The sequence below is a fragment of the Heterodontus francisci genome, chromosome 35 (genome assembly GCF_036365525.1).
Source record: "Heterodontus francisci isolate sHetFra1 chromosome 35, sHetFra1.hap1, whole genome shotgun sequence".
NCBI lineage: Eukaryota > Metazoa > Chordata > Chondrichthyes > Heterodontiformes > Heterodontidae > Heterodontus > Heterodontus francisci.
The window spans coordinates 49,099,749-49,119,489 of NC_090405.1; the positions used below are offsets into that span (position 1 = coordinate 49,099,749).

A 19,741-nucleotide genomic window follows, 5' to 3' on the forward strand; every position below is an offset into this window, starting at 1 on the left:
TCAAACTTGAGTACTGGAGATTGAAAGTAGTAAGCAGCTGGTTTTTGAACAGTGGCTGAGTGCTCTTAAAATACAGCTCAGCTATGAGAATCTCAGAGAAATAATTCTGTTCGAGGAATTTAAACACTCTCTCCCACTCTCCATCAAGACACATGGAGAGGAGCAGCGGGTTCAGAAAGCCGGGCAAGCAGCCGTTCTGGCCGATGAGTTTGCTTTAATTTAGGAGTCAGCTTCCTATCACCTTCCCACAAATCCGAAAAGGACAAAGGGTGGGGAGGTGATCGGAACCCAAGCAGTCCTGGGAGAGAAAGAAAAGCAGGAGACACAGGAGGCCCTCCTCTAGCCAAAAAGGAAGGTACTGTGAGCAAGAGTGAGACCCAGAGACCTGTGTGTTTCCATTATAATAAGGCAGGCCATCTCAAAGCTGACTGCTGGAAATTAAAGGGAAAGCCTGTAGGGTTAATCAGGGCACACCTGCTCAGTGAAAAAGTGAAACTGATAGAAAGCACAGAAGAACAAGCTGTGGCTGTAACTGCAGTACGAATGAGGAAATCTACCGCTGCAAGTGCAGGAAAAGTTAATAGAGTTCCTGAGGGTTATCGGGTTTGTGTCTCTGAAGGGCAGGTAATCCCATACCCCTCGAGTGGGGCAAGCAAGCCCATAGTAATCCTCAGGGACATAGGGGTCATTAGATCCCTTTTACTGGGAAAAAGCCTGACCTTTCCCCCCCAGAGAGTGCATTGAACACCAAAATGGTGGTGAATGGTACTGGAGAGCAGTGTATGCCTGTACCTGTTCGAGTGCGACCTGGTTTCGGGACCGGGTATAACCGTAGGGATTATTCCTAGTTTGCCTGTGGACGGGATTGACCTGCTCCTAGGTAATGATCTGGTGGGGGTGAAGTTGGTAGCCCCGCCAGTCGTGAAAGAAAGACCACAGGAGGTCAGAGAGACAGGGCAGTGGCAGGAGACGGACCCCTGCAGTTGCCCTGAATGTGCAGTGGATCAGGCCATGATCAAACCAGCTCCCCCAGAGGAGACCGAACTTTGGAAAGTTAGAAGACCCAGGGAATGAATTAAATGGATTTTCCCGAGGTGAGGATCAGTGAGCCAACCCAGTATTGCGAGAGTTAGCACAGGCTACCCAGTCTGAAATTGAAGCAGAGGGAGTCCCTGATGGCTACTATTTAAAGAATGAGGTACTGATGAGGAAATAGAGCTCTCCTCACAAACCTGAGAGCAAGGAGTGGACAGCAGTTCACCAGTTAGTGGTGCCACAGAGCTATCGGAGAGAAATATTAAGAAGGACCCACGAGACTACAGTGGCTGTACATGCCAATATACGAAAGACCAAAGCCCGAATAAGACAGCAGTTTGACTGGCCAAAACTCCACAAAGATGTGGTGGAGTACTGTAGGAGTTGCAACATGTGCCAGGTTGAGGGAAAACCCCAACTAACAGTGAAACCTGCACCCCTAAGTCCTGTACCGGTGTTAGGAGGACCCTCCAGCAGAGGGCTGGTGGACTGCAAGGGACCCCCGCTGAGAACGAAAGGGGACAGGCAGGCACAAGGCTGAAAGTTTAGAAAGGGAAGGGGAAAAAGTGACCAAGACAGCAGGTTAAAGGAAGTCCGAGAGGAATCCCAGATGAAAACCCCTACTGGCCGGTCAGCCAACCCCGAACACTTTGGAAAGTTAGGCCCCACACCCTATGTAAATGCAGACACTAGAAGCACCCCACCAGAGTTGCTAACAGCATTTACAGGAACCTGCAGACACAAAGAAAGACGTCTAGGGGGCAGAGAAACCATGCGGGCGATGCCTCACCTAGTCAAAGTGCCACAGAAGAGTGCTGTAGAGTGTGCACAAATACCTGCAGGCAGGAGTGTCCCAGAGGACAAAAGGGAGATTAGCAAAGAATCCTCCCCCACAGTCAGAAAAAAAGGTGAACCACCCATCCCCTGAAGTCACAAGCCTTTGCATGACTCAGCAAAGCACTGAAAGTGTTCAGGATAGACCCGCCCACTATTAACTCTCGAGGAAAAAAAATTCCAGCTTTGGGCTAATTAAATCTAACCTCCCGCGCCACCCCCCCCCCCCCCTTCCCCCTCCACCCCCACATTTTAGACCTCTTTCTCACCTGGTCGCAGCATGTTTTATCAGTACATTGAGAGCAAGAGCATAACTAAGGAAAGGGTAGGGCCTATCAGAGATGTACAAAGGAACTTATGCATGGATGCAGAAGATGTGGGCCAGGTTCTTAATGAGTTTTTTTGTCTGTCTTCACAAAGGAGAGGGATGATGCAGATGTCGTAGTAAAAGTGGAGGAATGTGAAATATTAGGTACGATAAGCATAATGAGAGAGGAAGTACGAGAGGGTCTGACATCCTTGCAAGTGGATAAATCACCAGGGCCGGATAGATTGTATCCCAGGTTGTTAAAGGAAGCCAGGGTGGAAATAATGGATGGTTCTGAGGATCTTCTTCAAATCCTCACTAGATACAGGTGAGGTACTAGAGGATTGGAGGTCTGCGAACGTTGCACCATTGTTTAAAAAGGGTGCGAGGGATAGGCCAAATAATTACAGGCCAGTCAGTCTGACCTCGGTGGTGGGCAAATTATTAGAATCAATTCTGAGAGATAGGATAAGCTGCCACTTAGAAAGGCACGGATTAGTCAGGAATAGTCAGCATGGATTTGTTAGGGGAAGGTCATGCCTTACTAACTTAATTGAATTTTTTCAGGAAGTAACAAGGAGGATTGATGAGTGCAGTTCAGTAGATGTGGTCTACATGGATTTTAGTGAGGCATTTGACAAGGTCCCACATGGCTGACTGGTCAGAAAATAAAAGCCCATGGGAAACATATGGCAAGTTGGATCCAAAATTGGCTCAGTGACAGGAAACAAAGAGTAGTGATCGATGGATGTTTTTGCGAATGGCAAGTGGTTTCCAGTGGCATTCTACATGGCTCAAAGTTGGGTCCCTTGCAGTCTGCGGTATATATTAATGATTTGGATTTAAATGTGGGAGGCATAATTGGGAAATTTGCAGATGACACAAAAATTGGCCGTGTAGTTGATAGTGAAGAGGATAGTTGTAGACTCCAGAATGATATTAATGGTTTGGTTGAGCGGGCGGAAAAGTGGCAAACGAATTCAATCCGGAGAAGTGTGAGGGAATGCATTTGTGGAGGGCAAACAAAACAAGGGAACACACAATAAATGGGAGGATATTGAGGGGTAGAAGAAGTGAGACACCTTGGAGTGCGTGCCCACAAGTCCCTGAAGGTGACAGGACAGGTAGATAGAGTGAAGAAGGCAAATGGAATGTTTTCATTTATCGGCCGAGGTATAGAATACGAAAGCAGGGACGTAATGCTGGAACTGTATAAAAAGCTGGTTAGGCCACAGCTAGAGTATTGCATACAGTTCTGGTCACCACATTACAGGAAGGGCATAATTGCTTTGGAAAGAGTACAGAGGAGATTTACAAGAATGTGGCCAGGGCTTGAAAGTTGCAGCTGTAAGGAAAGATTGGATAGGCTAGGGTGTTTTCCTTAAAACAGAGGAGGCTGAGGGGTGACTTAATTGAACTGTAGAAAATTATGAGGGGCCTAGATAGACATGAAGGGCCTGTTTCTCTTAGCGGAAAGGTCAATTACCAGGGGGCACAGATTTAAGGTGATTGGTCGGAGGATTAGAGGGGACATGAGGAAAACCTTTTTGACCCAGAGGGTAGTGGGTGTGTGGAATTCACTGCCCGGATCGGTGGTGGAGGCAGAAACCCTCAACTTATTTAAAAGGTATCTGGACATGCACCTGAAATGCTGTAACCTGCAAGGCTACGGACCAGGTGCTGAAAGATGGGATTAGATTGGGCAGCTAGTTTTTCAGCTGGTGCAGACACGATGGGCCGAATGGCCTCCTTCTGTGCCTTCATTTTTCTCCCTGATCCAAAAGCTTATTTTTGCTTCTCCCCTCTCTCATCATACTACCAAATGAAAGCTTGCATCTCAACTTCATAATACAATTTTCCCTACCACATGCTCTCCTGAGCCTGATCCTAAATTTCTCTCCCTCTAAGGCTCCTCATTATGCTTCCAATGATGTCCTTCACAAATTTATTTGTGCTCCCTTCCAGCATTTCTTCCTGCTGCTGACTCTCCTGAACTTGGAACCTAACTTCTCTCTTCCTTCATTTAAATCCAACTCCAGCCAAGAAGCCTGAGTTTATTTAATTAATTGTTCCTGATCCTTCCTTCACTATAGCTGCTTACTTATTTAAACAAATTAATTACAATGCAGAAACTCCACCTATTCCTCATTCTCCAAGGCCTCTTAATTTATTCCTTTGATACTAGCCTGTTCATCGAATTAGCTAACTGTTCAATGTTAATTACTATGAAGACCTAATTCCCCACCAGAAAAAGGATGGTCATCACAGTTGCAGGCAATATGCAAATGACGTATCATAAACCAGTACAGACCTGTATAATATGCATCACTGGAGGGGGTGGGGGTACTAGTATAAACATGAAATGATAACTTTAAAATGTCGTGTTAGTACTGAAACTTTTTGAACCTGAAAAATTGCCATTAGAAATTCAGTGTAATAGTCAAAATTCATAATCACGGCGCAACTGGAAAACGAAACCAACTTAGTCTTGAAGAGAAAAGAAAGTGCGGGAATCAAGCACTTTCACAAATAAATATCTACTTATTGTTAGTCTTAGTGGCTTTAAAGAAAATGTATATTTACTTTATAACCTTAATTCATTTCATTAGATGATGATATGATGATTGCAGGAAAGCAAGTATAATACAACTTGCTAAAATCGTGCTAACTATTAGCTGTCTTGAGCTTTAAGTTTTAAACGGTTCAATATCAACATACAATATTGCTAAAGGAAGTTTTTACAAGTTTGTTTACTTTAATGTAGCTAGTACATACCTCAAGGATATCCACAGATGTGTCTGCATTCTTGATCAACTTTTCTGGTGTATCGGCCATACTCTCAGAACTAGGACTACTTTGTTCAAAGTCTATTTTGCTATTCTGCGAGACTGAGAGTCCATTCTCCTTATCACTATCATCCTTAAGATTCAGATACACAGCTCCTGAGGCCTTCACACTGGCATTAGCTGCCATCGTGGCAGAACGCGATCGAGTAGTTCTTCCACGCTGCACCGTCTCCCATCCTTCAGTATCTTTCCTCTCTGTAGAGAAATGAACAAAGAGAACAGGTTGGCAAAATGTAGTGTTAACTCATAGCTGTGTGATCAGTAAATAGCCAGCACCATAGAATAGCAAGTTCTCAATCTCAGCTGTACAAAGCACAAAATTAACCAAATAAAGCTCAGATACTCATTCATGGCGATCAAAAAAAAAATCACTGAGTCATTCCTCAAGTCCCTCATTGTTGCTTACACTATCTGCTACAATGGCACAAGTGATCTAAGGATAGGAGAGAAAAATAAAGATATACAAAAAACATTAAAATCAAGTTCAAATGACTAATCTGTCGTCTTGTCCATGACTTTGCCAATCAAAATGTTCCTGGGAAGGCTTTTCTGATGGTTATATTGTTAATTACATTCACATAAAAAAAGCAAACTGACAAACTACTCAAACTTTCCTAACCTGAAAATCTGCCACTGAAAGTTCAGTGTAATTGTTTATCATCAAAAATGGGGGGGAAATTTACAAAAATTGTATTGTTGAGCATTGTTCATGATCAGTCAACCGCCTGCTGGTCTAATGGGTAAAGGTAGCAGCCAATGTAGAACCAGGAGATCACAGGTCTGATGGTCAGCCAGGCAGCAAAAGATAAACCTGACTGGTCTGGTTGGGGGATGGAGGGCAGGATCAGGCTCAGCAGTGATGGTCCCCATCAATGAAAGGGCAAGAACTGCAAGGCTTTACTTGAAGCCTCAATACACACATATGAAGGGTGCACAATCAGGGCCAGAAAGTCATGGTCCTATCTCTGACTACTGTTCACATCTAACAAGACAATGCACTGGCAGTAAAGCCTCACAATTTTTGCTCTTATTTGTTTAGGTTTACACAGGAAAAGCAATCAATTATGTTGGTACCAGAGGACTATGTGTGCTCAGGGAACAAGAGCTAGTGCCGAAAGGAGAAAAGTAAAGCAAAAAGTGTCAAAAATAAAATTAACTAGCTAGCATACCAAAATGACACACAGCAGGCAGAAGTTACTGTTCCGAAGAAGGGTCACTGACCCGAAACGTTAACTCTGCTTCTCTTTCCACAGATGCTGCCAGACCTGCTGAGTGAATCCAGCATTTCTTGTTTTTGTTTCAGAAGTTATAGTTCTGCATAGGCAATTGTACCATTTCTACAGCTGCTGTATCTACCACAGATGCTAAACAAAAGAATATCAGTTTTCATCATCACCCACAAATCTGGTCATTGCTCTCAAATATCAGATGCTCTGCTATGGTGAGCCTAAAACTTTCACAGCTTCCTTATATACTTATACAATAGTCATGCATCAACTATGCACAACTGTGGACAGAGCAGATGGTTGAGAACTGCCAGTTTTTTCCCTGTATGCACTACAAACACATGGAGACCACCCAATTTGAAGATGAAGCTCATCTCAATATTAAGCATCTGTACAATATCAACACTTGTGACCTTTAAATGATGACTTTTAAAATTGGAAGGTTTGCAACAACCTGGAGGTAATAATGCAGGGTGAATCACCCGAGTCATTCTTGTGCTGCCCAAGAATGAGAAGAGGCTGGAAGTAGGTCAACATAAAGGTAGTGAGGAAAAGCAAGTTAGAAAGAAGACTAGAGGTAGATATTTGAACATATCACTGCAGATCAAATTTATAAGTTTTTGGTGAGTCAAGTAGGAAAGAAGAGGATTCTGAAACTAGATTTAATGTTAACCACAAGGCAAGAATTGATATTGATGTCAGCAGAAACACCAATGGGATGGACCCTACCAACCAGGCAGAACAGTATAAATGGAGGGTTAGCAGGGTGAAAAACAGCATTAATTTAAGGAGAGTGGAAATATTGTTTAAAGTATTCATCTCAATCTGCAACATGTTAAAAGGGAGTTTGGATGAGTGTTGCCTCTAGGGCCAGCAGATTGGCTGATTTTGCTAGCTTGGAAGTCCCGTGTGCTGCTGCAGGAGCACTGCTTAACGTCAGGACATTTCCAATTAAAAAGACAGTTGGAAAATATGGAATAAATTAGAAACAGCTATCAATCCATGAACAGTTGCACTCACAGCTGGAAGATTTTCAATTAAATTAGAAGTTTATGGGTGTTTCTCCCAATATTAAGGAAAAAAACTGACTTGTTAAAAACAAATTATTGCAGATCGAGGTTTAAGAATTACACTGGGGAGGAAGGATTCCAGCCCTCTCCAATTGAAAATCTGATGCAAACATTTCATTCAATACTTCATGGCTCACATTTCCAATGCAATTGGTTTACCCGAAGCAAAGGAACACACATACACTCGGGAGAAATGTTTCAGGGAATTCATCAAGGAAGCAAGTACCATAAGGCAACATATGATCTTGGTGTTTTGTAGCCAATTATAAAGTCTCCTTAGAGTACATCAGAGTGCAAATCAATATTTTACATATGGCCAGTTTTGTTACATTTTGTTGGAATTCCCAAAACATCTCGAAATATCCATACATTTTGTGGAGGCTAAATGTACTTTAGCATGAATAAAATGTAATCTTTCTCAGCCTCCACTGAGCTTGACTAAACTTGGATACAAAAAACACCCTTGGTGCTTTCCTTTGGTTTTGTTACTATCTTACTGAGCCTTTGGGTGATGAATCTCAGAATTAGAGAAGTAAACACCCATCTCCAGCCCCAGATCACATTGACCAATGCAGGCTGTGTGTCAATCAGTATGATTTGAGCCGTGGCTCAGTTGATAGTAGTCACTTATCTGAGACAGAAGGTTCTGGATTATGGTTCCCAACGCTCCCAAAATGATCAGGAGTTTTGCGGAATCAAGGGTACTTCTATCTCCAGCAGCCCAGGAAATCACTTTGACGAATGCTCCCAGTCCAACATGATCACCTTTGCACGGAACTGGAGTCCAAACCGGAGTTCAAGCTGATAGGGAGAGAGGTCGGACCTGCTACAAGTGGTCGAGTGGGGAGCCGTAAATGCACCTTACACGGTGCAGAAGAATTCTGGCTATGGTTTCAGGATGACCATCAGCAGCTTATAGGATTACTACCGGTTACAGGTAAGATATCAGGGCACTACACCTATTACTACCAGTTAAACATATTGACTTTTGGTTATCTGGGAAATCTGAGTTTTACCACTTTACTATTAGTTATCAGTGCAATTTCAGTGAGTTACCATGATGTACTGATGGAACCAAAGTTCCTCCCATCTCTAGTTTCTCCAAGGTGAATCATTCCTCCACCTTCAGTTTCCACTCTTCCCCATCCTCAGTTCCCCTCCTTGCTAGTTCACAGGTTCAGCATAACGGCTCCAGTACAAAATCACGTACCCTCGATTTTGTTTGGCGTGCGTGGGCAATTTAAGTGGGTGGCCCCTTTAAATTATTTTGCATGGCAGTGCATGCACAGTAACTTAGAGGGGTCAACTTGTGTGCGATCTGCGCGGGAACTTTCAGGTTGCTGCGTGGCCACACGACTTAGAAGGTACATTGTAGGGGACCCAACCCTTCCTACAGCAAATGCAGTAACATTTGTAGAAGTCATGTGATCAAGCATCGCATGGTCAGAATGTAATGTGTTCAAACCTCCAGGAATGCCTCCATCCAGAGTTGGCAACCCTATTGTGGGTTCAAGTCCCATTCATGAGCCTCGAGTCATTATGCTGCACAACACACCTAGCTGTAAAACAATAGAGAACATCCAAAAAAAAGCTTGCGGCTGGAGAAAGCATTTTCAGAAAGTGTGCAGGATCTGTTACTGAAATCTGATGTGATGAACTAAGGGCATCAAGCTAGAAGACTTTCAAACTATCTTACAATGTATTGTCTTTAGTATGATTTCTCCTGGTCATTTTGGTTTCAATACACTAAACAACATGGTGAGAGTTAGGTCAAAGACATACAAGACAACACCATCAGGTAACGATTGCCTTTTAAAATCAACAGGAAAGAGATGCTTGAAAAAGCTCTGGGTCATTACTGCCTTATGCATTCAAAGACCTGACACAAACTTCCCTGAAATCTTGGTAAAAGTGTAAACTATTTTTATTTTGAACTGAGAACTTACAGCAAAGCAAAATTAACATAATGATGCATCAATTACATACATAAAATTTGTCACATATGATCAGAAATTCCAACCATCTAATAATCTAGAAGTGGGAAGGTTTGTTTTTTAAAAAAGGGGCGATTGTGAAGGAACCTTAAATCAGGCTATCCTCCATATTCTGACATCATAGGCGGCTACTGTCTGCAGTTCTAAGATCAGGTTTCTTAGAGAAAAGCTGCTGTAAAAACATTATTTTACTCTTAGCTATCCTGTGCCTGAGACACACACACACACTCGCTCTGTCTCTCTCTCTCTTACCCCCCACCTTGTCAAGCAGCTTTCATTCACTCAAAGCACTTCAGAAGCTTTGCAGCATCTCTTGAAACCAGTGAACATTTCCAGGTTTGATAAAAAGCTACTTTAGAACTTTATCCCAGTATTTCCAATGCTCGCTTTATAAATTTCAGTGGAACATGTAGAAAAGAACTCTTAAAGCTGGTCAGCCTGGACTGTTTCCTGACATAAACAGGATAATTCACATCTGTGATACAGACATGCTACGGATCCTTGATAGCTCTATGCCGTGTAGCAGCTATACTTATGGTTAATTAATATATAATTTTATAATATCTGTCATGCTCACTAACAAGGTGTTCAACACTCTAAAGACCTTTAAAAAAGACTCTAATTTATTAACCTTTGTTTTGTTTTAGACTGCATGCGGCAGAGATTGTACAACTTTCCCTCCGTCCTGAAGCGAATACACGTTCCTTTATTCATGTTCCTGATGACAAAAGTAAGCACAGAAGCAAAAAAGATACTAAGTAAGATGGGAACTAGAACACTACCCTATTTGACTCCACTGGAGGCAGGTAAAGGAGTGGAAATGTCATTTTTGATGACTCCAGGCATCATGCCCTCATGGAACTGGCAGAATTATCTGGACCAACATTTAAGGTACAATTCAAAGCAATTACTGCACAGGATTAGTACTTGCAACAGGAGTAATAGTGGGACTGAACACAGTAAGTTTAGTGAGGTGAGAAAAGCTGAAATATCTGTGATGACTTTAGAACTTCGTTGGGTGGAAAGGACAAGGAGATAGAGAGAAGAATCTGGGCTCAGTCTACAAATAGGTCAGTGCAGAAAGAACTCTGCCACCCTGCTCATAGTGTTAACTATCATATAATTAGATAATGGGCAATACAATCACAGTCCTGAACGCAAGGTACTTGGACTGCTAACACCATGGCAGGAGGGATTGATCAGCACCACTGTATCTCAGAAAAGACCTCAGAAAATTTCGAATAGCAATAGTGCAACGCTGTCTTTATCATCTCCACAATCCATTTGGAATCTCCAAACAAGTGGTTGCAGAGAAAAATAGGTTACCTGTTTCTAAGACCACAAATGAAGTATTCACAGCTGCTAGCAGATACGGGGAACAGGGCAACTCACTAATTTCCCACTCCCCGTCCTCTGGTGCCCCGATGCAGCTGGAATTAGGAGCTTGGAAGCACATGGGGTTGAACCAGTATGCCACCAATGTGTGGGTGTTCCAACAAGTCACCCTCCAACAAGTTCAACTAGAAGTAGCGTTCCTCTTGTTTCTGACTTCATCACTCTCTTAAAATACAGGCATGTTCCGCAAGAGCAAAAATAATGATACTGCCCACTGTGAATTAGCAGCAGGAATTCTGGAACCATCTGCCTACCAGTTTAAACTGGTATAGATCTAGGCACAAGTTTACAAACTTAAGTCCTCAGACTATTGTCTGTGAGGAGAGCCTAGGGGATTCACAAGCTCGTTAGATTTCTGTCTGTCCTCAGATTTCTGAATTTGCCATTTCTCGTGCTGCAAAATGACAAAAAAATGATTCTGCAATGAAAGCACAGTTTCCCTTTAGGTAACTGACCCACCTGTCTTTTACAAGTTAGGACAAGGTCTCCACAGAGTATCTCAACATTTGGAAAAGATCCCTCCCCCCATTCCCCCAACAAAGAAAAGGCTGAAAACATTTGGCTGGGTGACAACTTAAAGGAATGGAGTCTAGTTGCTCACAGTAGCAAAAAAATGTAGTGTTTCCTGGACAAAAGTGGACTCATTTTGTTATCCATAAATGTAATAACAGATTGAACTATCCATTTGATGAGAACTTATTCCTGTATGTAACTGGTGCTGACTGAAAATGAGAACAAGACTGTACACATGGACATGGACTGTGACAATTAATAGATTCCTGAAAAACGAGGAGTGAGTGAATTACATCTCTTCTTTCCTCAGCTGTCAAACAGTTTGGTCAACAAACCTGAGTGCAGGGCTTGCACAGCAGCGCAAAATCAAAGCCACAAATAAAAGTTGCTTCACTTAACATTCAACCTCAAACTGTACCCCTTTATCACTCTGCAGAATACTGATTCAATCAGTAAAAATATGGTTGGTTCTGATGAAAAGTCACTGAGCTGAAACATTCAGTGTTTCTCTCTCTCCACAGATGCTACCTAACCTGCTGAGTGTCACCAGTGTTGTTTGTTTTAATTTTTATATCATAATGAAGTATGACTCACCGTTTGGGTGCAATCTTATCCGCTGTGAAGACTTTTGACAGTTGTTGCGGCTGTGTTTTGGAGCCACAGTATTCGCGCGATTAGCTTTGACTTTGTCTGCCCAACTGACACCAGTTGGGGCAAGACGAGCTGCTACCAAGGCAGGAGGGGCTGTCCTAAGTAGAAAATAAATTAAGATTCGGATTCAAACCATGAGGAGAAACAGTCACCAAAAAGGAAAGAACTACTGGAGATAAAAAAAAGAATCTGGGCATTAGAGGTTCCTAGCTTAACACTATAAAGCCTAATGATTCCCCAATCGCCAATGCTCCTCAAACTGTTCCAATTACATGCAACACAGAAGCACTTTCTCAGGCACATTGTACCCACACTAATCCACAAGAAATTCACACACTCCTCAATAATTGACCAAACATTTATCCCCCCAGCTAAAACCAATAAAAAAACACTCACTGCTGTTTGTGGGTTCTTGCTGTGCACAGATTTGATGCTGTGTTTGCCTACACAACTGTAACAACACCTCACTGAAGTACTTAATTGGTTATGAAGTGCTTTGGAACTTTATACAAGAGCAATTGTCTGACATTCCTAGGTAATATATACACTTCCCACCTGTTCCAAATTCTTGTTTCCCCAGTGCCTCAAAAGTAATTGAGCCACGATGTAATGTTGCTATTGGTGGTACCAACAGCCATTTGTTTCTTGAATGTAGGTGTACAAGCCAGCATTGTGGTGTTTTCATGCTTGACTTGTATAGACCTTTTCCAAATATCAGAGAAACTCCTCCAGACAGTAATAAAGCTGCATTTCACAAATTCCAAGTAACTGTACATACAGGTTTGTCTGCTGCAGCTTGTTCTGTGCATGCGCCCTAAAATATAGGAAAATTGACAGAATCCACAGCACTGGTAGCCAAGGATCTTCCACAAATCTTTTACACTTGAATATAAATTAAACCACAGATAAAATTCCAGCTAAAAACCTAAAAACTCTTATAATTAGGAAATTTCAATGATGTGCATTAAAGCCAGAGGTTGAGACTTTTAAAAATGCATTCTATTTTAAATATAAGTGAATGGGTTACAAGATCTAATGGTAAATACAAAATGGGAAGATAAGAGGTTTTAATATGCAAATGTTTGTGGCACTGACTCTACCTGTGCACTAAACATGGGGATATGTGCATCTTTGCTGTTCACTGATGTCCACCATAATTTTCCTAATGTTGTTCATTAACATTGAACACAATGAAGCAGAACATATAAACCATAACACATGAAGTATTGGTTTTCTTTACCTCAGTTGTTCTATGACACTGGATGCTAAGTTGAACTACTGTTTGAACTCCATGTGAATGTGCATGTCAATACCAGTCAATATTTACAGTACTCTTTGATAATCAATAGTCATTTCCTGAGGTACTCCCATTATAAAATAATATGTATTGAACCAACTCTTCAGCTGTCTTCAACCACAATTAGATGTGAACATTCTTCAGCAACAATATGTTTAATAAATTAAAAGGAGCCCCAAGTAAGTGACATTAAACAAAGGATAAAGCTTCCTGTTAATCTCAGACTTGCCTCTGGAAATCAATACACTCAAATAATGGCATTTACTGCTGAATAAAAAGAAAACTGATCACATTTTTAGCACGGCATTATCCACTTTGGGTAAATAACTGGAATTTAATTAGTTTTATATGAAGATAACTTTTTATGCAATCTGACATCAGATTAAGAACTTGGCTCATTCAAAAAGCTGATATATCATTTCAATCGAACATTTAAAAGTTTCAAAGGTTTTCTTTAAAACAGCCAAGCGCACATCATTTTCCATCGATCAAGTGGTACGCGTTTGAGAGTGGTTCTCTGCCACAAGAGAGAGATCAGGATTCACCTTTTCTGATTTTTTTTCCCCCTGCTTATTATTGGCTAGAGAATAACAGCTTCTTTTATTCTCCAAGAGAAATTTACATGGCGTGAATAATCATAAGACATTCATGTCAAGCGGGACAAGATTTCACACCAACATTAGGGAGAACTTGGTGGAATTAATGCCACTCGGTTTGTTCCTAACTCACGTTAACATAAGACAACGCTCAATGGCCAGAATACTGCCAGAAAAGATGCCTAAAATCAGCATGCAGAACAACACAATTCCGTAACAATCAACTAGGCTCTACTGATAGCATTCTTATCTTAGAATCAGAAGATTGGAGGTTCAAGCCCCACTCCAATACTTGAGCATATAATCTAAACTGCCATCGTTTGGATGAGACTTTGAAGGTAAGCTCGATCTGTCTGTTCAAGTGGGCATCAAAATTCCATGGCACTATTTGAAGAGGAGCAGGGACTGCTCCCAGTTTCCTGGCTGACAAGTCTTCCTCAACTAATAGTACCAAAAACACATTTTCTGGTCATTCATTTAAGTTGTTGTTTGTGGGATCTTGCTATGCACAAAATGGCTGCTATATTCGCCTACATCACAGCAATTACATTTAAAAAGTAATATACTGGGTGCGAAGCATTTTAAGACTGTCTGATGACATCACACGATATTATATAACTGCAGGCGCTTCATTAACCAGCAGAACATACAGAACTCCACCATGAAATGCAAGCTAGTTTCCTTGAGGATTTCAGGACACTGGTCTCAATCATTGGGCCAGAGGATACATAAACATGACCACAGGAAGGATGTAATATCCTTCAATTATCACCACGCAAAAAGCAAATCCCAAGTTAGAAACTCTTACATGGTATTGGGAGCCCCAAAGTTTAAACTCCTTCGAGCACTCGAGGTGGTACAAATTCTGTCTGCAGGTGGACTTGGCATAACATGTCGTCCTGGGGACATTTTTCTCACTTCCCAGGCCAGCGATGTGGGTCTGCAATAGACAGAGGACACAAGTCAAGACCTGAAGGCATGACATTTATACATGACATAGGAGACATATACACGCAAAGTACTTTGCTCGGTTCTAGTCTCCATACTACAAAAAGGATATAGAGATGCTGGAATAGGAGCAAAAAAAGAACTTTAAGGATGAAAGCAAAACTGGGAGATTATAATCAGGAATGACTGAACAGGCTGGGGCATTTTTCTCTAGAAAATAGAAGGCCGAGAGGTGACCAGATAATGGTCATTAAAATTTCAAAGGGTTTCAATAGGATAATTGTAGAGAAGATGTTTCCATTTGTGCAAGGTGGGGGAAGATGTCCAAAACTAGGGGCCGTTAATACAAGATAGTCACTAATAGATCCAATAAGGAATTCAAGAGAAACTTCTTCATTCAAGAGAGTGGTTAGAATATAGAGCTTGCTACCATGGAGTAATTGAAGCGAATAGCACAGATTCATTTTAGGGGGAGCTAGATAAGTACACGAGGGAGGATGAATAGAAGGATATGCTGACAGGGTGAGATTAAGTAAGGTGGGAGGAGGCTCATGTGCAGGATAAACACCAGCACTGGCATGTCCTGCTTCCATGCTGTGAATATTCTAATACTATGCACGTAGTTTCATATGACGACAGCTCCACTCTTAAAGCATGTTCGTATGACACATCAGGGGAACAGGCAATACCTAAAGCAACAAGAAACTACATCTGAAGTAAGCTATTGCTGACACAGACTACTATTACGCATTTTTCCCACTACAGCTTTTTAAAGTTCAAAGTTGATGTTTGAGAAATAATATAAATTTACCTATTTCTTCATTTTTTTTTTAACCATTTCAATCCCCTCAATTTTTTTTATTTCAAAACTATACAAGCAATGAGGAGTGCAATTTCTTCAGTGCTGTCTGAACCCCCCCCTCCCCCCTTAATTTGAACCTAACTCAGAATGCAGTCTCAACCAAGTAAAGATACAAATTCCCAATATACCAATTGATCAGGATCCAAGAAATGGAACTAAATAATCTTTCACCCCAGAACATCTCAAATGACGTAACAATCAGATGCACATCAAAACTCAGAACAGTGAATCTGCACAAGGAAAATTTGTAAATTGAAGACTGCCTCCTACCAAATTGCAGGTACATTCATTCAAAAATAACATACACATATATGCAAGGGAGTAACATGCACCAAATGTAGTCTGTTCTTTAATGCTTAATTGTAGTTTTCTGAACTGCTACATAATCCTAAATACTATGAAGTGTCTGCTATATTGCGTCTCAGTCTGCCTACCTTCCAATGTCTTCTGTTTTAAAATTGCTTCGAACAGGTTGCCTAAGATCAAATATATTGCTGGCATCATGAATTTCCTCTCCAACGCCTCTGTCCTCATGCATGATGTCACTACCCATTGTTCTTTGCAATATTCAGGATTGAGTGTCAGTTCAATAAAATTCGGATCTCCCATTCAATAATTAAGTTCTTTCAAATATTTAGTGCCCACTGTAGCATACTACCTGTTCTGTGCATCTGTATTCTCCAGCTTTTCCTGCAGCTGTAGCCAATCTATCAGGGCCTTGAAATCTCGCACGTAGTTATCCAGCATCATCAGCACCTCCTGAGGAAAGAAGTTCATTACAGTTGAGTTGCAAGTAATACTTTAGGCATGCCCCTCCACTCCTACAAAACATAAAGAATGTTGGTTTAGGATACGAGAGTACCTCCCTCTACTCTGCCACAAGTATATCAGACTGTTAAATTCTGTTGACTACTTCACTGTGATTAAGTAATTAATTGAATAAAATACAGTACAAAAATAGCTCCCAAAGGAAATGGTTGGAAAGTGCTGCAACTTCAATACCCAGACAATAGTTTTGTTCTAAATGGCTCTTTATAGTCACAAGGCTAATGCTTACAGATGATCTGATGAAAGGTCACAGATCTAAAACGATAACTCTGCTTCTCTCTTCACAGATGCTGCCAGACCTGCTGAGTGTTTCCAGCATTTTGTTTTTATTTCAGATTTCCAGCTTCCACAGTATTTTGCTTTTATATTATTGTACTGTTATAAATTTTGTACTTACATCTCCTTAAACCACTCTCCACCCTCATCTTCAGCAACATGTGGAGAGTGGATTTCCTTCTCACTAAAATTGAGACCTTCTGTTCAGCTGCCTCTGCCACATCTTTCCCTTTCCCACAAGTTGTGTTTCCACTAACATTTTACCCCTGTCCTAGCCCAGAACCTGTATCTTTTTATAGTTTCCCTATCTCCTGTCATTCCCTCTCTGAGCTCGTCTTGTCCTCGCAACCCTCCTCCTACTCTCTCGACTCTATTCCCACTAAACTGCTCACCACCCAACTTTTCTTCCAGGTCCCTATGCTTGCTGATATTATAAATGGCTCCCACTCCTCTGGTACTATCCCTCTTCTCAAAAAAAAAGCACCCTTGACCCCTCTGTCCTTGCAAGCTACCACCCTATCTCCAATCTCGTTTTCTTCTCCCAAGTCCTTGAATGTGTTGCCACTTCTCAAATCCGTGCCCATCTTTCCCACAACTCCATGCTTGAACCTCTACACTCTGGTTTCCGGCTCTGCCACAGCAATGAAGTGGCCCCTTATCACTGTCACAAATGACATCCTACATGACTGGTGCACCCTCTCCTCATCCTTCTCAATATCTCTGCAGTCTTTGACATGGATTAGAGTTAGATATAGCTCTTGGGTCTAAAGGGATCAAAGGGTATGGGGCGAAAGCGGGAACAGGCTGCTGAATAGAATGATCAGCCATGATCATAATGAATGGCAGAGCAGGCTCAAAGGGCCGAATGGCCTACTCCTGCTCCTATTTTCTATGTTTCTATGCTTCTAACCAATGTCTCTCCTCTATCGTCCAGCTGAGTGGGACTGCCCTCACCTTGTTCCATTCTTACTTATTCTGTCGTAGCTAGAGAATCTCCTGCAATTACTTATTTTTCCACCCATGCAATATTACCTCTAGAGTCCCCCACGATTAAATCCTTCATCACCTCCTTTTTCTCATCTACATAATGCCCTTCAGTGAAGATATGATGTCAAGTTCCACACGTACACGGACGACATCCAGCTCTACCTCAGCCGTAATTCTCTCGACCCCTCCATCGCCTGTGTTGCTAGGCTGCTTGACCAACATCCAATCGTGGATGAGCCACAATTTCTTCCAATTAAACAATAGCGAGAGCAAAGCCATTGTTTTTAGCTCCTAGCACAAAATCTGTTCCCGTGCCACCGACTCTATCCCCCCTCCCTGGCCATTGTCTTCAGCTGAATCTGACAGCTTGCAACCTTGGTGTCCTATTTAATCTCTGTAGCATCACCTGTCTGTCTCAGCTCATCTGCTGTTGAAATCACCTGACACAACTATTCAAATGATCTCCTGGCCAGCTTTCATCTTTAACCCTCCACAAACTTAAGCTCATGCAAGACTCTGCTGCCTGTATCCTAAAACGCACCAAGTTCCGTTGAGCCATTGCACCTGTGCTCACTGACGTACATTGGCTGCCACTTCACCAACACTTTGATTTAAAATTCTCATCTTCCTGTTCAAATCACACCATGGCCTCACTCCTCCCTATTTCTGTAATGTCCTCCAGTCATACAACCATTCAAGAAATCTGCGCTCTTAACTCTGGACTCTTGTGCATCCCCCACTTCCTTTGCCCCACTATTGGCACTGTGCCTTCAGCTGTCTCAGTCTCAAGCTCTGGAATTCTCTCTCTAAACCTCCCCTCCTCCATCTCTCATTCCACTTTTAAGACTCTCCTTAAAACCCACTTTTTATGAAAACCAAACTTTTTGTCCGTTTACACTTGTGTGAAGAATCTACAGAACCTTTCCTAGGTTAGAGGACACTATATAAAAACAAATTGTTGTTCAATACCATGTCCTCCCACAGAAGGAAATCAAATACCTGAATCTAAAAGCTACATCTCCCCTTTTCTAGTGAGTTAGCATAGTTGTGGTCTAAAAATGAACCCTGATCATGGTAAAGTGATATTTCGGTAGGATGCCTTCTACACCTCATGCCAATCTAAGAAGCAGAAACTATCATGTTTGCACTGGCTAAAACTACCAACTGAAACAATTAGATCATTTATAGAAGCTGTACAGTGTAGTACAACTATGATCGATGTTTAAGGCTCCATTGCTCTTACTGCCCCTTTAGAAAAGCTCTTGAAATGAAGCAGTCTCTCGTCAAATGCAAGTAATTGTTTAATTTTATGCACCTCAAATATATTTTGGCCAAATACAGAACTAAGCCAACCGTTGGACCTTTATCCATTTTATCTCCTTTGACCTAGAAGCATCACTTTGAAGGTTATCTGCAGCACCCAACTTTGATAAGTATCCAAAACACACACAACTGACAAGGCCACAATGGTCTTATGAAATCAAATGAGTTATATTTTAGAAGGCTATCACAAGACAACAGTTGGAAACAACCTTCTCATACAATATCAGATCTTAAACTCCCTGAAAACAATTAATTGGGACAGGATACAATATTATACATTGCTAAGAACAATTAGTTAACTTTCAAAGAAAGATTGTGCTAATTTAGGAAATAGCACTTACAATCATAACTGGAGACCTGATTATTGCAAAGAGGAACTCGCCAGTTTTCTGATGAGTTTTGGTGCTTCAGCCCATCACCATGCCATATGTTTAGAAAACACTTGCTTTGCTGGAGCCCTCTCCAGCAGGTGAATCAATCGCCTTGTGTGGAATGGAGGTTGGTAATCCCCATTTTGATTCTAGATTAACTAATCAGGCATTGCCTGGGAATTAAAGCAGAAACTTTTTAGACTGTACAACTCAGTATCGCACAGGGAAGTCCATTCAAGCATTGGGAGTGGAGATACTATAGTCTAGTGGTTCTGATGAAATATCCTCAACCTGAAACATTAGCTCACACTCACAGGGGCTGCCTGACCAGCTCAGTGCTTTTTCCCACCTTTTGTTTCAGATTTCCAGCATCTGCAGTATT

At 41.7% G+C, this 19,741-nt stretch overlaps 1 protein-coding gene across 3 annotated transcripts in view; it reads right to left on the bottom strand.

Annotated features, from left to right (window-relative positions):
• The window catches only part of scaper (S-phase cyclin A-associated protein in the ER), a 384,847-nt gene that overhangs the window by 298,526 nt on the left and 66,580 nt on the right, over positions 1 to 19,741 (bottom strand). For all 3 annotated transcript variants that reach the window (XM_068015512.1, XM_068015509.1, XM_068015510.1), the window contains exons 5-8: positions 16,233 to 16,333; positions 14,573 to 14,704; positions 11,815 to 11,969; positions 4,952 to 5,217 (exon numbers count right to left, since the gene is read on the bottom strand). In XM_068015512.1, coding sequence (XP_067871613.1) covers positions 4,952 to 5,217; positions 11,815 to 11,969; positions 14,573 to 14,704; positions 16,233 to 16,333 — 654 coding nt within the window. The remainder of the gene's footprint in view (positions 1 to 4,951; positions 5,218 to 11,814; positions 11,970 to 14,572; positions 14,705 to 16,232; positions 16,334 to 19,741) is intronic.